Below are 23,056 nucleotides of genomic sequence, written 5' to 3' on the forward strand. Positions count from 1 at the left end.
AGTCTTCTCCTTGTATGAGCTGAAAGTTTAGAGGGACGGCCAGGTCTTGGTAGATTTGCAGTGGTCTGATACTCCTTCCATTTCAATATTATCGCTTGCACAGTGCTCCTTGGGATGTTTAAAGCTTGGGAAATCTTTTTGTATCCAAATCCGGCTTTAAACTTCCTCACAACAGTATCTTGGACCTGCCTGGTGTGTTCCTTGTTCTTCATGATGCTCTCTGCGCTTTTGACGGACCTCTGAGACTATCACAGTGCAGGTGCATTTATACGGAGACTTGATTACACACAGGTGGATTGTATTTATCATCATTAGTCATTTAGGTCAACATTGGATCATTCAGAGATCCTCACTGAACTTCTGGAGAGAGTTTGCTGCACTGAAAGTAAAGGGGCTGAATAATTTTGCACGCCCAATTTTTCAGTTTTTGATTTGTTAAAAAAGTTTGAAATATCCAATAAATGTTGTTCCACTTCATGATTGTGTCCCACTTGTTGTTGATTCTTCACAAAAAATACAGTTTTATATCTTTATGTTTGAAGCCTGAAATGTGGCAAAAGGTCGAAAAGTTCAAGGGGGCCGAATACTTTCGCAAGGCACTGTAGAATGTAATGTAAAGATTATGGCTCTAGATTGCATTTAAAAAGGGTTTCAAGTGTCTGAAAAATGGCTGGGGAGCCTTAGGTTGGGTAGTCTACTAAATAAATGTATCCTATGTTTGCAGCCTGTATTCAATTCTGGGAATGGTTTATTTAAGTTTGAATTAGGCCTGAAATATTTGATTATCTTAACACTATTTCATGTAAAGGTATTTTTTTGTTATGTCGGCTACAGGCTTTTATTGGGTAAGAAGGCTAATTAGAAGACTATTTTTCTCAAAGCGATTTGAGTAACGCATCGCATTGTGAAAATAAAAATAGATTTGGCATTCATTTTCTGGACTTTAGTGTGTGTGAGTGCGCACGTGTTTGTGTGTCTTACAGTGTAGACAGTGTCTGCAGGGTGTCGAAGGCTCCAGGGGTGATGGTAGTTAGCTGGTTGTCATAGAGAGACAACAGGCGAACGTTGTGCAGGCCGGTGAAGCTGTTGTTATGGATACATCTGATCTTGTTGTTCCTCAACATTCTGGAATAGAGAAAACTGCTTAATTGGCATATATCCCATATGAATTGACAAGAAGTGTATTGAAATGTTCCTAATATGAAATATTAGGAGGAAGATACAGTGTTGGAAAAGGAGGATTTGGATGATGTATTGTGGGTGTTACAGTTTTTTTCGATTGCTAAACGACAGTGGGCACAACTGGAGTCACATGTGCAAAACTCTAACTACAGTCTGCACTACCAACAGTCACCTGAGCTAAACAGTTCACATCACCTGCAAAACTCATTCCAAGCAACACAACTCTTAACACATGGCTCAAAACACGCTCAGTGCAGCCAAACACTATGCACAACCCTCACTGAGATAACACACACTGTCACTCAGAACACACTGAGAGTAAAAACACTAGCATCAAACACCAATACAGAAAATACAAACTTTTCATCTTTACAGTTTGAACAATTTCAGTGACTTCATACAAAGTAATATTTTCTTCAAAGAAAAGAGTGACATTCTTTCACATAATTTATTAAAATTTTTAGAACATAACAATTCTTTAAGGTAAATGAAAATTAGCAGTTTGCTTCAATAGTCTGTAGTAATTTACGGAATTACAGTAATGAGAAAAAAAAGGTAGAAACTAAAAGTACATACTGTAATTCGAACAAATAATTGAGGGGCTAATCCTGCCTCTCTCTAGCATCAGGCCACAGGTTTTCTTCAACATCACATCTAATGTTTTCTCTTGCCATGCACCTGGGGAAGAACCTTCTGGAGTGCCTTATCCATCCCTGGCAGTCCTCTGGACTCGTGTCCTCACATCCGGCACGCATGGCTTCCAAAAGAGACATTTGGTCATGTGGGTGGTGACCAAACACTTTCCACCTCCAGGCAGAGAAAAACTCCTCTATTGGGTTGAGGAAGGGTGAATATGCAGGCAGGTACAAAACCATAAATCTGTGATGTGCTGCAAACCAATCTGTGACAGCTGCAGAGTGGTGAAAAGCAACGTTATCGCAAACTATGACAAAAACTTGGGGGTTTCTTACTGGCTCCCCCTGTTCTGCTGGCACTAGCTGAGCATAGAGCTGTTCTAGGAAAGCTATAAGCCTTTCTGTGTTGTATGGGCCAATGAGTGGTGTGTTGAGAAGCAAACCATCATTGGCCATTGCAGCACACATGGTGATATTTCCCCCCCTTTGGCCTGGAACCTCCACAGTGGCCCTTTGACCTATAACATTCCTTCCTCTGCGCCGTGTTTTGGCAAGGTTAAATCCAGCTTCATCGATAAATACAAATGAATGTGGTCTTTCCAGTGCTTCCACCTCCATTACTCTCTGAAAAACAGTAAGTGCACAGTTTTACTGTAGAAATGCTAGTGTTTTTTTTTACTGTAAATATTTTGTATAGCTGTGTACGTAACCTCAGACGTCTTACCTGGACATATTGGTATCTTTGCTCTTTTACCCGTTCACTGTTTCTCTCGAACGGTACAGTGTATAACTGTTTCATTGTAACTTGGTGTTTCTTTAGGACTCTAGCAATAGTTGTTGTGCTGACAGAATTAACATTTTCAAATATATCATTATCAGCCAGCACTCTATCTTGAATCTCCCGCAGTTTTATTGCATTGTTGACAACAACCATGTCAACAATAGCATTTTCTTGCGCATCTGAAAATATTTTTCCTCTTCCCCCTGTTGGGGGCAGCCTTTGGATCCTGTTGTAAAAATATATTTTACAGTCAAACTTACTGTAATATATATCTGTGTAAATATTCTATAATTGCAATACAAAATAGATTCCTGTAATGTTTTCATTTACTGTAAGGATGTAACTCTCACCTGTTTGCATGATGGAAAATTCGCATTACAGATGCCACTGTGGATCTTTGCAGATTGGTTTGCACCCTCAACCCTGCCTCTCTCAATGAGAGACCATGGTTCACGACATGGTCTATAAGTGTAGCCCTTATTTCATCTGAAATAACAGTTCTTTGTCTTCTTTGTCTTCCTCCACGCATCCGCCCTCTCCCTGCCACCCTTCTCCCTCCACGAACCCATCTTCCTTGTTCCATTTCCAAAATGAGTCTTTCTGAGCTCTACCTATATATACTGTAATATGTGTGTGTGTTCACTAACAAGTCTAAAACAAGACACCTGCTTAGCCTTTCAGCTGAAATTGCAATCAGCAGTGTTTGAAAGGCACAAGGCTGAAATCTATTCCGTTTTGAATGTGTGGTTCACAGTTTTGACAGCAGTGTGTTAGCATTTGAACAAAGTGCTGTAAATCTACAGTGTTGTGCAGGTTGTGGTTAAAGTCATGGGATAAGTGTGTAGAGTTTTGAAAACTGTGTTCAAGCAATGAAAAACGAACTAGAGTTTGGTCCACATGAACTGCTGCTGTGCAGACTGTAGTTAGAGTTTTGCACATGTGACTCCAGTTGTGTCCACTGTCGTTTAGCAATCGAAAAAAACTGTAATACATGAGTAGTCTCTTTCCACAGCCGCTGTGTGGACTTCCACAATTCTGCCAAGCAAGACTAGTACATTAAGCGTCAGTGCATGATGGTTCTCATCCATGCATGCATGAGTGTGTGTGCCTACTTGTGCTCATGTGTGCATCTGTGTCTGTTTGGGTCACTGTGTGTGTGTGTGTGTGTGTGTGTGTGTGTGTGTGACTCACAACATGCGCAGTCCATCCAGTCCCTTGAACATTCCGCTGCGGACAGAATCCAGCTGATTGGCTGAAAGATGGAGCTCGTTGACAGACCCCGCCCCCTCAAACGTCCCATCCTCGATCTCCGTGATCTTATTGTTGCTAAGGTTACTGGGAATAAATAAATAATGGTGATTAAAGAAAGATGAAAAAATACTTTAGTGAACTTCTTAACTTTTTTTGGTAGCAGCAGTGAGACATAGCCTTGGTACCAGTCTGTTAGCTAACACTGCACTACTTGTATTCCACTCCTTTCATTCCACTCCTGGTATTCCACTCCTTATATTCCACTCCTTGTATTCCACTCCTTGTATTCCACTCCTTGTATTCCACTCCTTGTATTCCACTCCTTGTATTCCACTCCTTATATTCCACTCCTTATATTCCACTCCTTGTATTCCACTACTTGTATTCCACTCCTTTCATTCCACTCCTTGTATTCCACTCCTTGTATTCCACTCCTTATATTCCACTCCTTATATTCCACTCCTTGTATTCCACTCCTTTCATTCCACTCCTGGTATTCCACTCCTTGTATTCCACTCCTTATATTCCACTCCTTATATTCCACTCCTTGTATTCCACTGCTTGTACTTGTGGCTAAACAGACTGGTAGCTAGACTAGTGAGACATTTCTGTCTACTTCATTCATAACATAAACCACAACGTACATGTTGTTGAGCTGGGAGAGGGCCTTGAAGACTCCTGTAGCCTCCAGTGTAGTGATCTCATTGTTGTTCAGACGACTAGGAAGAGAGAGAGGAGGAAACAGACCATATATGGTTAGAATGAAGCTGACGTTAAATAAACATAGCCATGAATCCTGAAGAATATTCAAACACGTGTGTGTGTGTGTGTGTGTGTGTGTGTGTGTGTGTGTGTGTGTGTGTGTGTGTGTGTGTGTGTGTGTGTGTGTGTCGGTGTGTGTGTGTGTGTGTGTGTGTGTCGGTGTGTGTGTGTCGGTGTCTGTGTGTGTGTGTGTGTCGGTGTCGGTGTGTGTGTGTGTGTGTGTGTGTGTGTGTGTGTGTGTGTGTGTGTGTGTGTGTGTGTGTGTGTGTGTGTACTCTTACAGTTCAGTGGTAGAGGCAGGGATGTGTTCTGGTATCTTTTTGATTCGGAGGTTGGAGCAGTCCACCACGTTGGACTCACAGCGACATTTAGGAGGACAGACTGGATCACTGTTACACTCATTATTCAGACGGGTGTCCTCAGTGCCTGAGGGCACATAACACACAAACACACACAACCTTTAAAAAAAACTGTACCTGATACACAACAAACACAACACACAGTTTTTAACAAACCTAAATGTACCTGAAACACAAAACACACACGCACAATTGGTATAAACACGTCACACACACAACATATAGAGGTGTCTTTACTACGAATTCATAACTACTAAATGACTGTCGCCCCGTAGCACTCACTTCTGTCATTTGAGAGACTAGTCAAGGATCATATCACCTCTACCTTATCTGTCACCCTAGACCCACACTGCCCTATCCCATCTGGACAACAGAAATGCCTATAATACCTCTCTCCTCTCCTCTCCTCTCCTCTCCTCTCCTCTCCTCTCCTCTCCTCTCCTCTCCTCTCCCTCCTTCCTTCCTTCCTTCCTTCCTTCCCTCCCTCCCTCCCTCCCTCCCATCCCTCTCTGTCTATGAAAAGAGGTGTACATACCAGAAAGCCTGGAGCCGGTTATATCAATAATGGATACACACTAGCAGCCACTTAATGTATGTGTGTGTCTATGTGTGTGTTTGTCTGTGTGTGTTTCTGTGTGTGTGTGTGTGTGTGTGTCTATGTGTGTGTCTGTGTGTGTTTCTGTGTGTGTGTGTGTGTGTGTGTGTGTGTGCGTGTGTGTGTGTGTGTGTGTGTGTGTGTGTGTGTGTGTGTGTGTGTGTGTGTGTGTGTCTATGTGTCTGTGTGTATGCGTCTGTGTGTATGTCTGTCTATGTGTTTGTGTGTGTGTGTGTTTGTGTGTCTGTCTCACTCAGAGAGGATAGCCCAATGTTTGTTAGTTAGTCATCTGTGTCCCGTGTTCCGTAGCGCTCGCACGCTCCGCTCCACCCCTAAGTGAAGTTTAGGGATGATGTCATCGTGCCCCTGTAAAGAGTAGAGCCCCCAGAGCCACAGACAGAGGCTTCAACTCAATACGCTCGGAAAGTGGAGACGTCGTAGAATGTTAAAAGGTCAAAATTGCTGGAGACACTTTGCCGGTTTGGTGACACCTTTGTGCCTGCTAGGAACGAGATTTGAGATGGCTAATTGGTGGTAAATAAGTGAATTGTTTCACCTCACAGTTAGCCAATTCAAACTGTTTACAGTCACTTCTTCACCATTCTGCTAGCTACAGAAGCACTGCCGTGTCAAAAATAACCTGACTCCAAAAATGACAGGTGTCTCAAGCTGTGTTTGTATTTGACCACTGTGACGTGCATCCATGCATACTCACTAACTATGGGTATAGACAAATATTTCTCTCCTCATCTCCTTTCCTTCATCTCAATAGACTAACATAGCTTCCTCTCCTCATCTCCTTTCCTTCATCCCAATAGACTAGCTTAGCTTCCTCTCCTCATCTCCTGAGGCTGTCTCAGTGAGAACAGTTGTGACTGAGACATGTTGTTCCATGTGTTCTGCTTCTACAATACAGCCTTATTGGTCTCTTTTGGACTCTGAGACAAACAGCTCAGACATACAGGAAGTCCTGTACTGATGATGACTGAAGTCTAATGACGCTCATTACACTGTGCTGTGGACGACACACACACACACACACACACACACACACACACACACACACACACACACAGGCGATGAGTGAAGTCTAATAATGCTTATTACAGAGCGAAGTGGATGAACGGAAGTAAATGTAATTTCCTGCTACACAGGAAGCAATGAAAGTTTCAGGATGTTCTTTGATCTAGCAGAGTGACTTATCTTTCACTGAGACACGAGGACTGATAGATAGTGGGGGAGGGAGAGAGAAAGTGAGAGAGAGGGAATGAGAGAGAATGAGGGAAAGAGAAAGGGAGGTAGGGAGATAGCGAGGTGGAGTTTGTTGGGAAGAAAGTTGTCTGCCAGTACAGAGACTGAATGTTAGTAGTCTACAGTATATTCCACAGTCCAATTATTCACAGAATATAACATGCCATTCCAGTGTTTTTGTGAGTATTTGTCATACATTTTTTGAAGAGGACAGATTTAGTATTAAGCTTTCATATTGTATTTCATTCATGTCACCTGCCAATGATAGCCCAGTGTCTTTCTCAAAGATGCGCGCACACACACACACACACACACACACACACACACACGCGCGCGCGCACGCGCAGAGCTGAGCTGAGGCAGAGGGCCAGACAAAGAAGCACACATGACTTACGGTAAAACACAAACCACAAGAGTTAACCCATTCCAGTTAGACGGAGAAAGAGATAGAGAAGAGGAGAACTACAGAATGAATGGAGGGATGGAGAGGTGAATAGCAAGGGAGATGTGTAAATGCGTGAACACAAGCTACTCACCAGGGATGAAGTATTGTTCCTTGGCTGTGATGGAAACAAGAGAGAAGCAATGATGTCAGTCAACACAGATATACATTCTCACATACACTACATGGGCAAAAGTATGTGGACATACATATGTGGACATTAGTGGATTCGGGTATATTACCCACACCCATTACTGACACGTGTATAACATCAAGCACACAGCCATGCAATCTCCATAGACAAACATGGGAAGTAGAATGGCCGTATTAAAAAGTTCAGTGACTTTCAATGTGGCACCGCCATAGGATGCCACCTTCCCAACAAGTCAGTTGGGATCCCTGAGTGCTATAGTATGTAGAGCATTAAAATCATCTGTCATCGGTTGTGACACTCACTACCAAGTTCCAAACTACCTCTGGAAGCAACAGTAGCACAAGAACTGTTCGTCGGGAGCTTCATGAAATGGGTTTCCATGACCAAGCAGTCGCACACAAGCCTAAGATCACAATGCGCAATGCCGCCATTGGACTCTTGAGCAGTGGAAACGCATTCTCTGGAGTGATGAATCTTGCTTCACCATCTGGCAGTCCAACGGACAAGTCTGAGTTTGGAGAACGCTACCTGAGAACGCTAATGCTAACTGCAAAGTTTGGTGGTGGAGGAATAATGGTCTGGGGCTGTTTTCATGGTTTAGGCTCCTTAGTTTGATTGAAGGGAAATCTTAACATTACAGCATACAATGACATTTGAGACGATTCTGTGCTTCCAACTTTGTGTGCAACAGTTTGGGGAAGGGCCTTTCCTGTTTCATCATGGCAATGCCACAGTGCACAAAGTGAGGTCCAGGAGGGGGCAGAGAGAGAGAGAGAGAGAGAGAGAAAGAAAGAGAAAGAGAGAGAGAGAGAGAGAGAGAGAGAGAGAGAGAGAGAGAGAGAGAGAGAGAACATGATGACTCACCACGGCTAGGCAGATGACAATGGTAGATTGTAAACCAGCGAGAGTAGTGTGTGGAGAGAGGAGTGCCAGGCTGCCTATCCCGCTGCTCTAACACAGTATACTGGCAGAGAGACACACACAGCGAGGCAGAAACACTATACTGTACCCTATGGGTGCCAGAGACAGGAAGGGCCAAGGGGGTGGGAGGGAGGTGAGGAGTGAATATAGTAAAGGGTGGGAATGGGGAATGGGCAGGGGAAGTGAGGGGGATCAGGGAGGTGAGGAGTGAATATAGTAAAGGGTGGGAATGGGGAATGGGCAGGGGAAGTGAGGGGGATCAGGGAGGTGGGGAGTGAATATAGTAAAGGGTGAGAATGGGGAATGGGCAGGGGAAGTGAGGGGGATCAGGGAGGTGAGGAGTGAATATAGTAAAGGTTGGGAATGGGGAATGGGCAGGGGAAGTGAGGGGGATCAGGGAGGTGGGGAGTGAATATAGTAAAGGGTGAGAATGGGGAATGGGCAGGGGAAGTGAGGGGGATCAGGGAGGTGGGGAGTGAATATAGTAAAGGGTGAGAATGGGGAATGGGCAGGGGAAGTGAGGGGGATCAGGGAGGTGAGGAGTGAATATAGTAAAGGGTGAGAATGGGGAATGGGCAGGGGAAGTGAGGGGGATCAGGGAGGTGGGGAGTGAATATAGTAAAGGGTGAGAATGGGGAATGGGCAGGGGAAGTGAGGGGGATCAGGGAGGTGAGGAGTGAATATAGTAAAGGGTGGGAATGGGGAATGGGCAGGGGAAGTGAGGGGGATCAGGGAGGTGGGGAGTGAATATAGTAAAGGGTGAGAATGGGGAATGGGCAGGGGAAGTGAGGGGGATCAGGGAGGTGAGGAGTGAATATAGTAAAGGGTGGGAATGGGGAATGGGCAGGGGAAGTGAGGGGGATCAGGGAGGTGGGGAGTGAATATAGTAAAGGGTGAGAATGGGGAATGGGCAGGGGAAGTGAGGGGGATCAGGGAGGTGAGGAGTGAATATAGTAAAGGTTGGGAATGGGGAATGGGCAGGGGAAGTGAGGGGGATCAGGGAGGTGGGGAGTGAATATAGTAAAGGGTGAGAATGGGGAATGGGCAGGGGAAGTGAGGGGGATCAGGGAGGTGGGGAGTGAATATAGTAAAGGGTGAGAATGGGGAATGGGCAGGGGAAGTGAGGGGGATCAGGGAGGTGAGGAGTGAATATAGTAAAGGGTGACATTTTAAAGATGTACATCTGTGTGATTGTGTGTGGCATGGGATCTATGTGGTGGTCATCAAGGCCTAGGGTATGGAGATAATGGGATCTATGTGGTGGTCATCAAGGCCTAGGGTATGGAGATAATGGGATCTATGTGGTGGTCATCAAGGCCTAGGGTATGGAGATAATGGGATCTATGTGGTGGTCATCAAGGCCTAGGGTGGACAGTATAAATAGCAGGGACAGGGTAGAGGACACACACAGCGAGGCAGAAACACTATACTGTACCCTATGGGTGCCAGAGACAGGAAGGGCCAAGGGGGTGGGAGGGAGGTGAGGAGTGAATATAGTAAAGGGTGGGAATGGGGAATGGGCAGGGGAAGTGAGGGGGATCAGGGAGGTGAGGAGTGAATATAGTAAAGGGTGGGAATGGGGAATGGGCAGGGGAAGTGAGGGGGATCAGGGAGGTGGGGAGTGAATATAGTAAAGGGTGAGAATGGGGAATGGGCAGGGGAAGTGAGGGGGATCAGGGAGGTGAGGAGTGAATATAGTAAAGGTTGGGAATGGGGAATGGGCAGGGGAAGTGAGGGGGATCAGGGAGGTGGGGAGTGAATATAGTAAAGGGTGAGAATGGGGAATGGGCAGGGGAAGTGAGGGGGATCAGGGAGGTGGGGAGTGAATATAGTAAAGGGTGAGAATGGGGAATGGGCAGGGGAAGTGAGGGGGATCAGGGAGGTGAGGAGTGAATATAGTAAAGGGTGAGAATGGGGAATGGGCAGGGGAAGTGAGGGGGATCAGGGAGGTGGGGAGTGAATATAGTAAAGGGTGAGAATGGGGAATGGGCAGGGGAAGTGAGGGGGATCAGGGAGGTGAGGAGTGAATATAGTAAAGGGTGGGAATGGGGAATGGGCAGGGGAAGTGAGGGGGATCAGGGAGGTGGGGAGTGAATATAGTAAAGGGTGAGAATGGGGAATGGGCAGGGGAAGTGAGGGGGATCAGGGAGGTGAGGAGTGAATATAGTAAAGGGTGGGAATGGGGAATGGGCAGGGGAAGTGAGGGGGATCAGGGAGGTGGGGAGTGAATATAGTAAAGGGTGGGAATGGGGAATGGGCAGGGGAAGTGAGGGGGATCAGGGAGGTGGGGAGTGAATATAGTAAAGGGTGGGAATGGGGAATGGACAGGGGAAGTGAGGGGGATCAGGGAGGTGAGGAGTGAATATAGTAAAGGGTGGGAATGGGGAATGGGCAGGGGAAGTGAGGGGGATCAGGGAGGTGAGGAGTGAATATAGTAAAGGGTGGGAATGTGGAATGGGCAGGGGAAGTGAGGGGGATCAGGGAGGTGAGGAGTGAATATAGTAAAGGGTGGGAATGGGGAATGGGCAGGGGAAGTGAGGGGGATCAGGGAGGTGGGGAGTGAATATAGTAAAGGGTGGGAATGGGGAATGGGCAGGGGAAGTGAGGGGGATCAGGGAGGTGGGGAGTGAATATAGTAAAGGGTGGGAATGGGGAATGGGCAGGGGAAGTGAGGGGGATCAGGGAGGTGAGGAGTGAATATAGTAAAGGGTGGGAATGGGGAATGGGCAGGGGAAGTGAGGGGGATCAGGGAGGTGAGGAGTGTATATAGTAAAGGGTGAGAATGGGGAATGGGCAGGGGAAGTGAGGGGGATCAGGGAGATGAGGAGTGAATATAGTAAAGGGTGGGTGGGAGTGCAGGAGAGTAAAACCCACTATGCCTGACAGACAGAGGAAAGGGCCTGGAGGTAGGGAGAATTGGGGAAGGGGGAGAGGAAGGATGATGGGCAGAGTGGGGGCAGGGGTATTTGAAATTGGCATTTGAAGTGAGGTACTGTAGTAGGCAGAGGGCTTGAGGAATTGGACACGGGCAGAAACCCTAGCTACAGCGCCAGCCTTACCCAGCGATGCCAGCTCTTTGTGGTGTACTGTGAAACCAGACTCACTGTGTGTTAATGTGCTATAAAACCTGCTAGAGGAGAGAGGGATGGAGGGAGGGATAAAGGATCAACAACTAAATTAAAACCCCCGGCTAGGGATAAAGGATCAACAACTATATTAAAACCCTCGGCTAAGGATAAAGGATCAACAACTAAATTAAACCCTCGGCTAGGGATAAAGGATCAACAACTATATTAAAACCCTCGGCTAGGGATAAAGGATCAACAACTAAATTAAAACCCTCGGCTAGGGATAAAGGATCAACAACTAAATTAAAACCCTCGGCTAGGGATAAAGGATCAACAACTAAATTAAAACCCTCGGCTAGGGATAAAGGATCAACAACTAAATTAAAACCCTCGGCTAAGGATAAAGGATCAACAACTAAATTAAACCCTCGGCTAGGGATAAAGGATCAACAACTAAATTAAAACCCTCGGCTAGGGATAAAGGATCAACAACTAAATTAAAACCCCCGGCTAGGGATAAAGGATCAACAACTAAATTGTTGTGCTGCATCAGATGACCGACCTCAACCAAATTGAGATGGTTTGGGATAAGTCGGAGAGTGAAGGAAAAGCAGCCAACAAGTGCTCAGCATATGTGGAAATTCCTTCAAGACTGTTGGAAAAGCATTCCAGCTGAAGCTGGTTGAGAGAATGCCAAGAGTGTGCAAAGCTGTCATCAAGGCAAAGGATAGTTATTTGAAGAATCTCAAATATAAAATATATTCTGATTTGTTTAACACTTTTTTGATTATACATGATTCTATATGTGTTTCTATTTCTAACTATTTCATAGTTTTGATGTCTTCACTATTATTTTACAATGTTGAAAATAGTTTAAAAAATATATATATATAAAAACCCTTGAATGAGTAGGTGTTCTAAAACTTTTGACCGGTAATATATAAATATACAGTATATATAAATATAAATAAGAGAGAGAGAGAGAGAGAGAGAGAGAGAGAGAGAGAGAGAGAGAGAGAGAGAGAGAGAGAGAGAGAGAGAGAGAGAGAGAGAGATGAAGAGACAGCCTTAGAGAGAGAGGTTCACTACAGACAGATGCCAGTCCTCCTACCAGAGCAGCGGAACTTCTTGCTCTTGATCTGCCCGATGCGTTTGTTGGCCAGTCGTCTGGGGCTGGTACAACGGGCACCGCTGGTCTCTATGGGGTTGGAGCGCAGGTAGTCTGCCAGCCACTTCATATTACAGTCACAGATAAATGGGTTCTGGGCTAGGTGACTGAAGAGAGAGAGGGTGGAGGGAGGGCGGGAGGGTGAATGGGTGGGGGAGATACGGGGGAGAGAGGAGAGAGGAAATTTCATGCCAGGAATTTAGGGAGGGTAACAAATTCCATCCCAATATAATCTTTGTAAACATTAAATGTTACCGTGTGACATTTTAAAGATGTACATCTGTGTGATTGTGTGTGGCATGGGATCTATGTGGTGGTCATCAAGGCCTAGGGTATGGAGATAATGGGATCTATGTGGTGGTCATCAAGGCCTAGGGTATGGAGATAATGGGATCTATGTGGTGGTCATCAAGGCCTAGGGTATGGAGATAATGGGATCTATGTGGTGGTCATCAAGGCCTATGGTATGGAGATAATGGGATCTATGTGGTGGTCATCAAGGCCTAGGGTTTGGAGATGATGGGATCTATGTGATGGTCATCAAGGCCTAGGGTATGGAGATGATGGGATCTATGTGGTGGTCATCAAGGCCTAGGGTATGGAGATGATGGGATCTATGTGGTGGTCATCAAGGCCTAGGGTGGACAGTATAAATAGCAGGGACAGGGTAGAGGATATTTGTACTTCTTTTCTCAGGATCCAGGTTCAACAAGAGGCTAGTTATAGACTGGATCTCTGACACCAGTGTGTGTGTGTGTTTGTGTGTGTGTGGCGTGTATGTGTATGTATGTGTGTGTGTGTGTGTGTGTGTGTGTGTGTGTGTGTGTGTGTGTGTGTGTGTGTGTGTGTGTGTGTGTGTGTGTGTGTGTGTGTGTGTGTGTGTGTGTGTGTGTGTGTGTGTGTGTGTGTGTGTGTGTGTGCTCGTGTGTGTGAACCGTCTACCCTGTTGTCTATTGGGCTCTGGGTGAGAAATGTGTTGTCAGGTGAGCCAAGGGACAACATTATCAATCAACTTCACAGGTGTGTGTGTGTACGTGTGTGTCTGAGTGTTTGTGCGTGCCTATACTTGTTTATATGTGTTATACAACATAACACAATTGTCCTTGCTAAATATAAACTGCTCAAGTCATTCAGTCAAAACCCTACTACAGTTTGCTGTCAGCGCTGAAAACAGTGTTTCTTAATTAAGGCAGCACTGGCACATGCTTGATTGGAGGGTGTATTGACTTAATTTTGAATTACCTGAAGGTGTGTGTGTGTGTTTGAATTTACTGAGTGTGTGTAATTGTCACGATGATGGATTTACATCTTTCCATTCCTGTGTTATTACGGAGTAAACAGCTGTTTGGCTCATGTTTTATGGTGACAGAGAAGAATGTGTGTGTGTGTGTGTGTGTGTGTGTGTGTCCACATTCGTGCGTGCATGATTGTGAATGTGTGCACACGTGTGTGTGTGCAAGCGCCCCTGTGTGTGTGTGTGTGTGTGTGTTTGTGTGTGTGTGTGTGTGTGTGTGTGTGTGTGTGTGTGTGTGTGTGTAACTTACAGCGTCTGTATAGCTCTGAGAGAAGCGAAGGTGCCCTTGGCCACAGTCTGTATCTTGTTGTCATACAGAGACAGAAGAGAGAGGTTCTGCAGGTCTGTGAAGGCATTGGCCCGAACACAGTGGATCTTATTAGCATTCAACAACCTGGGACAGGAAGGTAGAGAGAGAGAGAGAGGGGGGGGGGGGAGAAAGAGAGAGAGAGAGAGAGAGAGAGAGAGAGAGAGAGAGAGAGAGAGAAGGGGGTGGGGGGGGGGGAGAGAGAGAGAAGGGGGGTGGGGGGGAGAGAGAGAGGGGGGGAGAGAGAGAGGGGGGGGGGAGAAAGAGAGAGAGAGACAGAGAGAGAGAAGGGGATGGGGGGGAGAGAGAGAGAGAGGGGGAGAGAAAGAGAGAGAGACAGAGAGAGAGAAGGGGGTGGGGGGAGAGAGAGAGAGAGGGGGAGAGAAAGAGAGAGAGACAGAGAGAGAGAAGGGGGTGGGGGGGAGAGAGAGAGGGGGGGAGAGAGAGGGGGGGGGGGGGGAGAGAGAGAGACAGAGAGAGAGAAGGGGGTGGGGGGGAGAGAGAGAGAGAGGGGGAGAGAAAGAGAGAGAGACAGAGAGAGAGAAGGGGGTGGGGGGGAGAGAGAGAGAAGGGGGTGGGGGGGAGAGAGAGAGAGAGAGAGAGAGAGAGAGAGAGAGAGAGAGAGAGAGAGAGAGAGAGAGAGAGAGAGAGAGAGAAGGAGTGGGGGGGAGAGAGAGAGAGAGAGAGGGGGGGGAAGAGAGAGAGAAATATAGAAAGAGACATAGAGAGAGGGGGTGGGGAGAGAGAGAGAGAAAGAGAGACAGAGAAAGAGACAGAGAGAGAGATAGGGGTTGGGGGAGAGAGAGCGAGAGAGAGAGCAAGAGAGAGAGAGAGGGGGGGAGCGAGAGAGCGCGAGAGAGAGAGAGAGAGAGAGCGAGAGAGAGAGAGAGAGAGAGAGAGAAAGAGACAGAGAGAGAGGGGGTGGGGAGAGAGAGAGAGAAAGAGAGACAGAGAGAGAGACAGAGAGAGAGGGGGGGGTGAGGGGGAGAAAGAGAGAGGGGTAGGAGGGAGAGAGAGCGAGAGAGAGGGGGGGAGAGAGAGAGAGAGAGAGAGGGGGAGAGAGAGAGAGAGGGGTGGGGGGGAGAAAGAGAGAGAGAAAGATAGAAAGAGACATAGAGATAGAGGGGTAGGAGGGAGAGAGAGCGAGAGAGAGGGGGGAGAGAGAGAGAGAGGGGTGGCGGGGAGAAAGAGAGAGAGAAAGATAGAAAGAGACAGAGAGAGAGAGGGGTAGGAGGGAGAGAGAGCGAGAGAGAGGGGGGGAGAGAGAGAGAGAGGGGGAGAAAGAGAGTTTTAAAAAATTAAAAGGGAAATATGTTACTTACGATCATCAATGTAAGCTGAATATTATCAAGGAGTAGCCTCTGTGTACTTACAGTAGTTGCAGGGCATATAGTCCATCAAACACTCCTTTGGGAAGCTCCGTAATCTTATTCCCATACAGGACTCTAGAAAAGATCAATTGATAAATTAATTAATTAATCAGTGACTCAATCAATCAACAATAAATCAGAAATGCACTTATCCATCAATGGTTATAGTGACTCACAGTGAGTTGAGAGATCTCAGGCCTTGGAAGGCATCAGGAGCTATTTCAGATATCTGGTTATTACTCAGGTCTCTGAAGGGGGGGTGAAAAGGGGGGGGGGGGGGGGGGTAAAGAGGCATTCAGTGTGGGAGGTCTTGTCTTCAGCCAGGCCCAACTTTCATACTGTAACTCTAACCCTTAACCCCTAGGACTCAACTAAGTCCTTACAGTACCATAACTTTTTATTCAAGTTTCCATTCTAGAACTTCCTGACGCAGCCATTGATATTCGGACAGAAGTGAGTTGACGACACTGCTAGCCAATCAAAACCCAGAATAGTGTGGTGTGTGTGTGTGGTGTATTAATGGCATCCAGGGCTATGGTCCATATGGAACAGGCTGTTTCTGTAAATGCCTGTCGTTAATAGGATCCACAGATCTCTGGCCACAAGCTAACCACAACGTTTTTGTATGTGTGTGTGTGTGTGTGTGTGTATGTGTGTGTGTGTGTGTGTGTGTGTGTGTGTGTGTGTGTGTGTGTGTGTGTGTGTGTGTGTGTGTGTGTGTGTTCGTGTGTTGTGTGTGTGTGTGTGTGTGTGTGTGTGTGTGTGTGTGTGTGTGTGTGTGTGTGTGTGTGTGTGTGTGTGTGTGTGTGTGTGTGTGTGCGTGTGTGTGTGTGTGTGCAGTGAACTCCAGTCAACTGCATGTCTTTAAAGGGAAATCATCATGTGGTCTTTAAGATGTGAAATGATCCCATTTGAGGCTAATGTTAAACTAAGTGCTAAATAAGTGTCTAGTGCAAAAGCCTGACGTTTCCTGGAAAATAGAGCTCTGGATTAGGAGGAGGTTACAGCATCTGATCTCAGACACACTCCTGTCATGTGAAAATAGAGTCCTGGATAAGCATCTGATCTCAGACACACTCCTGTCATGTGAAAATAGAGTCCTGGATAAGCATCTGATCTCAGACACACTCCTGACATGTGAAAATAGAGTCCTGGATAAGCATCTGATCTCAGACACACTCCTGTCATGTGAAAATAGAGTCCTGGATAAGCATCTGATCTCAGACACACTCCTGTCATGTGAAAATAGAGCGCCAGACTAGTAGGAGGTTACATCATCTGATCTCAGACACACTCCTGTCATGTGAAAATAGAGTCCTGGATAAGCATCTGATCTCAGACACACTCCTGTCATGTGAAAATAGAGCGCCAGACTAGTAGGAGGTTACATCATCTGATCTCAGACAGACCTCTGTCATGTTCCAGGTTAACAACACAGTTCATAGGTCATACAAACTGGGCCAAAGTGAGAACATGTGTGTCAGTGTGTTTACACAGTGGGTCCCCCTGTCACCTATTTTGATCAATAGGGATTTGTAGTAGAGGCTCCCCAGAGGCGGAAGGGGACGACCATCCTTCTCAGTGAATTATGCGAGGGAAACAAATAGCGAAACATTTTAAAAAAGTTATCCTTTTTAGATAAAGCTATAATTAATATATTCACATCTCCAAATAATAAATTAAAACACACAGTTTTGCAATGAACGTCTGCAGTAGCCTCAACAGCACCCTGTAGGGTAGCAGCATGGTGTAACCGGAGGACAGCGGAAGGGGGCTCATGCTTCTCACCCCCTTCCGTAGACATACACAGTAATTATGACATCTTCTGGAGGGCGTCCTCCAACCTATCAGGGCTCTTGCAGCATGCACTGACATGTTGTCCACCCAATCAAAGGATCAGAGAATGAGACTCGAAAATGAGCTCAGATTCATCCTGTTTCCATTGATCATCCTTGAGATGTTTCTACAACTTGATTGGAGTCCACCTGGGGTAAAATCAATTGATTGGACATGATTTGGAAAGTGCATATCAGAGCAAAAACCAAGCCATGAGGTCAAAGGAATTGTCTGTAGTGCTCCGAGACAGGATTGTGTCGAGGCACAGATGTGGAGAAGGTTGTCTGCAGCCTTGCAGGTCCCCAAGAACACAGTGGCTTCCATCATTCTTAAATGGAACAAGTTTAGAACCACCAAGACTCTTCCTAGAGCTGGCCGCCTGGCCAAACTGAGCAATTGGGGAAGAAGGGCCTTGGTCAGGGAGGTGACCAAGAACCCGATGGTCACTCTGACAGAGCTCTAGAGTTCCTGTTTGGAGATGGGAGAAACTTCCAGAAGGACAACTGTCTCTGCAGCACTCCAACAATCAGGCCTTTATGGTGGAGTGGCCAGACGGAACATTGTAAACTTTTATTCATAGGCTATGTTGTTGTAACCTCATGATGGGTATAGGGAAAATGTGAGTATCATGTAGTAGCCTAAACCTATTGACATTGCATTGACCTGGGTGAATGAAATATGAATGAGAGTCATCTAATATGCTGTAATATAAATCAAATCCAATCAAATGTACTTATAAAGCCCTTCTTACATCAGCTGATATCTCAAAGCGCTGTACAGAAACCCAGCCTAAAACCCCAAACAGCAAGCAATGCAGGTGTAGAAGCAATAAGGCCATGCTCATAAAAATGAATAATTGTCCTCCCTCATCTTAAACGGCACCAACCACCACTGGTCTGTAGTGATCTGTTTTGTTAGAGCTATAGCCTTTATTCAACATCGAGACGATATACTGAAATGCAGGAGCAGCATAAGGGTACGGAGGGTAAGGAGTAGAGAGGGAGGGTGAAAGAATGGTGTTGTTGTCTAACCTAGTGTTTGGCTGTGGCTAGTTGTGACCAGTAGCCCATGTATTTTAGGGGTAGACTGGTTAGCGACTGGTTGGTGGATGCACTGGAGGCTGAGATACTACTGGACTGGAAATAACTGCCATGAGCAGGACAGAGTGGAAAGGAGGAGAGGAGGAGGAACCCTCAGTCTTCAATGCAGAACATGCTAGTTGTGACCAGTAGCCCCTGTTTTTTAGGGGTAGGCTGGTTAGCAAGTGGTTGGTGAGACTGAGATACTACTGGACTGAACCCCCCCCCCCCCCCCCCCCCCCCCCAATAATTAGGGCAGAAAAGGGAGAGAAGAAAAGGATGAGAAAACCATTAGTCTTCGTTCCAACACTCTCTCCTTCCCCAATATCATATCATATAGTCATCATATCCATAATTCTTTCGGCCACAGTTTATAGTGTGCCTACGCAGTCAGACTGACACTCTACGCAGGCTGAGAATACTGTACCAGCACTGAAACATGAGAGGTGTTATGACAGTGGAGAGGTTTCAGCTTGTAGCTCTCTGTAGCCTTCTACATTCTCCTGCTCTTCCTCTGAATCTAATGGTTTGGGTTGTGACATGAAAATAAGAAGGTAAGATTGACTAATTCTGTTTTGATTGGACCCCTGTGACCTCTGGCCCGACAACAAAGTACATTGTCAACATTTCACCAGTTCTTTTTTTTTTAGGTGCAGTAGGCTGGGTTGTGAAATGAGTCTAAGTGGATTGCACTCAGTTATGTTATTTTAGTCCTAAACCTGGTGTATTTACAGTACATCTGTTCTTCAGCAACAAAGGAAGTGTACTTAGTGTACTTCAGCCCTCAAGAGTATATACTTGCATTAATACTTCAGCCCTACAGCTAGTGTACTTACGTGTTTTCTTCTGCCCTAGAAGAAGTGTAGTTAGTGTACTTCAGCCCTAGAGGAAGTGTACGTAGTGTATGTCAGCCCTAGAGGAAGTGTACTTTGTGTATTTCAGCCCTAGAGAGTATATACTTACATCCTGCGCAGCTTCTTGTAGGGAAAGAAGGCACCGGGAGGAACTGACTTGATCCCATTCTGCTCCAGGCGACTAGAGAGAGACAGAGATGGGGAGGAAAGAGAGGGATGGAGAGAAGGAGAGGACGAGATGGAGACAAAAAGAGGGAGAGATGGAGACAAAAAGAGGGAAGAATGAGACAGAGAGAGGAAGAGATGGAGACAGACAGAAGGAGAGAAAAACAGAGAGAGAGAGAGAGAGAGAGAGAGAGGAGAAAATCAAGAGGAAGAGAAGGAGACAGAGATATGGAGACAGGGATACAGAGCGATGGAGACAGTGAGAGATGGAGAAAAGAGAGTGAGAGAGAAGGAGACATGGAGAAAAGAGAGATGTAGATACTAGGTAGTAAACCAAAAGAGATCACTATAGAAACAAAGCAGAGTAGTCATACATTATCACAGACCCATGGTAATTGATCAGGTGCTGCCAACTTCCTTTAGAAATGGAGGTACAGGGAGAGACATGGAGGAGCACAGTGGAGGTACACAGTGGAGGAACACAGTGGAGGAACACAGTGGAGGTACAGGGAGAGACACGGAGGAACACAGTGGAGGTACAGGGAGAGACATGGAGGAACACAGTGGAGGTACAGGGAGAGACATGGAGGAACACAGTGGAGGTACAGGGAGAGACATGGAGGAACACAGTGGAGGTGCAGGGAGAGACATGGAGGAACACAGTGGAGGTGCAGGGAGAGACATGGAGGAACACAGTGAAACATGAAGACTGGAGAGAGAACTGTCTGCCCTGTCTGGGTCATATAAGCACTCAGAGTCAGACACAACCATACGTCCGTCAATCTGTCAACCACACGTCCGTCAATCTGTCAACCACACATCGATCAATCTGTCAATCACACGTCCATCAATCTGTCAACCACACGTCCATCAATCTGTCAACCACACGTCCATCAATCTGTCAACCACACGTCCGTCAATCTGTCAACCACACGTCCGTCAATCTGTCAACCAAACGTCCGTCAATCTGTCAACCACATGCCCATCAATCTGTCAACCACACGTCCATCAATCTGTCTGTACACAGGTGTGTGAGAGGAGGGACACGTGACAGCGATGCTGGAGACTTCAGACATCACAGAAGTGTCTTCAGACATCACAGAAGTGTCTTCAGACATCACAGAAGTGTCTTCAGACATCACAGAAGTGCCTTCAGACATCACAGAAGTGCCTTCAGACATCACAGAAGTGCCTTCAGACATCACAGAAGTGTCTTCAGACATCACAGAAGTGTCTTCAGACATCACAGTAGTGCCTTCAGACATCACAGAAGTGTCTTCAGACATCACAGAAGTGCCTTCAGACATCACAGAAGTGTCTTCAGACATCACAGAAGTGCCTTCAGACATCACAGAAGTGCCTTCAGACATCACAGAAGTGCCTTCAGACATAACAGAAGTGCCTTCAGACATCACAGTAGTGTCTTCAGACATCACAGTAGTGTCTTCAGACATCACAGTAGTGTGGCACTGCTTTCTGTCTCTCTCTGAAACACACACAGATATCCTGGTGGAGACTGAAAGTACCAGACGTATTGTACTCAGTCTCAGATGTTCAGGAGAAACAGGCCTCGAGAGGTAGTCAGTAAGGGGCTCTGAACCGTACTAGTAACTGCCAGTGTGTGCGTGTGTGTGTATGTATGTATGTGTGCGTGTGTGTGTGTATGTATGTGTGTGTGTGAACATGGCTGCCAGTGTGTGCGTGTGTGTGTGTGTATGTATGTGTGCGTGTGTGTGTGTATGTATGTGTGTGTGTGAACATGGCTGCCAGTGTGTGCGTGTGTGTGTGTATGTATGTGTGCGTGTGTGTGTGTATGTATGTGTGTGTGTGAACATGGCTGCCAGTGTGTGCGTGTGTGTGTGTATGTATGTGTGCGTGTGTGTGTGTGTCTGAGCATTTGCAGGTTTGCGTGTGGTTGAGTGGTTGTGTGGCAGAGCAAGAGACAGCTGTCTCTGTCCAGCCCTGATCCAGTCCTCTAACCCCTCTGAGCCTCATTAAGGACTGTTTTAAAAGCTGTGAACTGACCTACAGTTAACAGCCAAGGCTGGAGCTGTGGCTTTTCCTGGTGTAGGGGGTTCTGGTTGTGGTTGTGGCCAGGGCAGGGGCTGTGGGATTGGCCTGGGATAGGGCTTGGGCTGGTAAATATGAATGGGCCTAGAGAGAGTGCTTTGGAAGAGGGAGTTGGGGAGTTTGGGTATTGGGACCAAACTGAGGTGGCCTGATGGGAATGAGGCACACCGGTACCACAGTATTTCAGCATTAATTCAGAACAGGAATATTATATTTTATTTAGCCTTATTTCAGAACACCTAAAGGGTATTTATTTGTTTTTCAGAGCCTAGTGTATTTTAAGAACAGGGTCAGAATAATAGACCACTCCTGTTAAAGACCATCCGATATACCTAGAATAACAGGCTACTCCTGTTAAAGACTCTAAAAGACACCGAGAATAACAGGCCACTCCTGTTAAATACTCTAAAAGACACAGAGAATAACAGGCCACTCCTGTTAAATACTCTAAAAGACACAGAGAATAACAGGCCACTCCTGTTAAATACTCTAAAAGACACAGAGAATAACAGGCCACTCCTGTTAAATACTCTAAAAGACACAGAGAATAACAGGCCACTCCTGTTAAATACTCTAAAAGACACAGAGAATAACAGGCCACTCCTGTTAAATACTCTAAAAGACACAGAGAATAACAGGCCACTCCTGTTAAATACTCTAAAAGACACAGAGAATAACAGGCCACTCCTGTTAAATACTCTAAAAGACACAGAGAATAACAGGCCACTCCTGTTAAATACTCTAAAAGACACAGAGAATAACAGGCCACTCCTGTTAAATACTCTAAAAGACACAGAGAATAACAGGCCACTCCTGTTAAATACTCTAAAAGACACAGAGAATAACAGGCCACTCCTGTTAAATACTCTAAAAGACACAGAGAATAACAGGCCACTCCTGTTAAATACTCTAAAAGACACAGAGAATAACAGGCCACTCCTGTTAAATACTCTAAAAGACACAGAGAATAACAGGCCACTCCTGTTAAATACTCTAAAAGACACAGAGAATAACAGGCCACTCCTGTTAAATACTCTAAAAGACACAGAGAATAACAGGCCACTCCTGTTAAATACTCTAAAAGACACAGAGAATAACAGGCCACTCCTGTTAAATACTCTAAAAGACACAGAGAATAACAGGCCACTCCTGTTAAATACTCTAAAAGACACAGAGAATAACAGGCCACTCCTGTTAAATACTCTAAAAGACACAGAGAATAACAGGCCACTCCTGTTAAATACTCTAAAAGACACAGAGAATAACAGGCCACTCCTGTTAAATACTCTAAAAGACACCTAGAATAACAGGCCACTCCTGTTAAATACTCTAAAAGACACAGAGAATAACAGGCCACTCCTGTTAAATACTCTAAAAGACACCTAGAATAACAGGCCACTCCTGTTAAAGACTCTTCAGGACTCCTAGAATAACAGGCCACTCCTGTTAAAGACTCTTCAGGACACCTAGAATAACAGGCCACTCCTGTTAAAGACTCTTCAGGACACCTAG

The 23,056-nt window shown here is 45.9% G+C and overlaps 1 protein-coding gene across 1 annotated transcript in view; it reads right to left on the minus strand.

The window, feature by feature from the left end:
• LOC139375690 (slit homolog 1 protein-like) overlaps positions 1–23,056 on the minus strand; it is a 186,542-nt gene that overhangs the window by 28,890 nt on the left and 134,596 nt on the right. Inside the window, exons 10-19 of the mRNA XM_071117499.1 lie at positions 19,419–19,490; positions 15,717–15,788; positions 15,544–15,615; positions 14,114–14,257; positions 12,513–12,676; positions 7,353–7,376; positions 4,893–5,037; positions 4,494–4,568; positions 3,790–3,933; positions 982–1,125 (exon numbers count right to left, since the gene is read on the minus strand). Of these exons, the coding sequence (XP_070973600.1) occupies positions 982–1,125; positions 3,790–3,933; positions 4,494–4,568; positions 4,893–5,037; positions 7,353–7,376; positions 12,513–12,676; positions 14,114–14,257; positions 15,544–15,615; positions 15,717–15,788; positions 19,419–19,490 (1,056 nt within the window). The remainder of the gene's footprint in view (positions 1–981; positions 1,126–3,789; positions 3,934–4,493; positions 4,569–4,892; positions 5,038–7,352; positions 7,377–12,512; positions 12,677–14,113; positions 14,258–15,543; positions 15,616–15,716; positions 15,789–19,418; positions 19,491–23,056) is intronic.

Source organism: Oncorhynchus clarkii, chromosome 20 (assembly GCF_045791955.1).
Source record: "Oncorhynchus clarkii lewisi isolate Uvic-CL-2024 chromosome 20, UVic_Ocla_1.0, whole genome shotgun sequence".
In the NCBI taxonomy this organism is placed as follows: domain Eukaryota; kingdom Metazoa; phylum Chordata; class Actinopteri; order Salmoniformes; family Salmonidae; genus Oncorhynchus; species Oncorhynchus clarkii.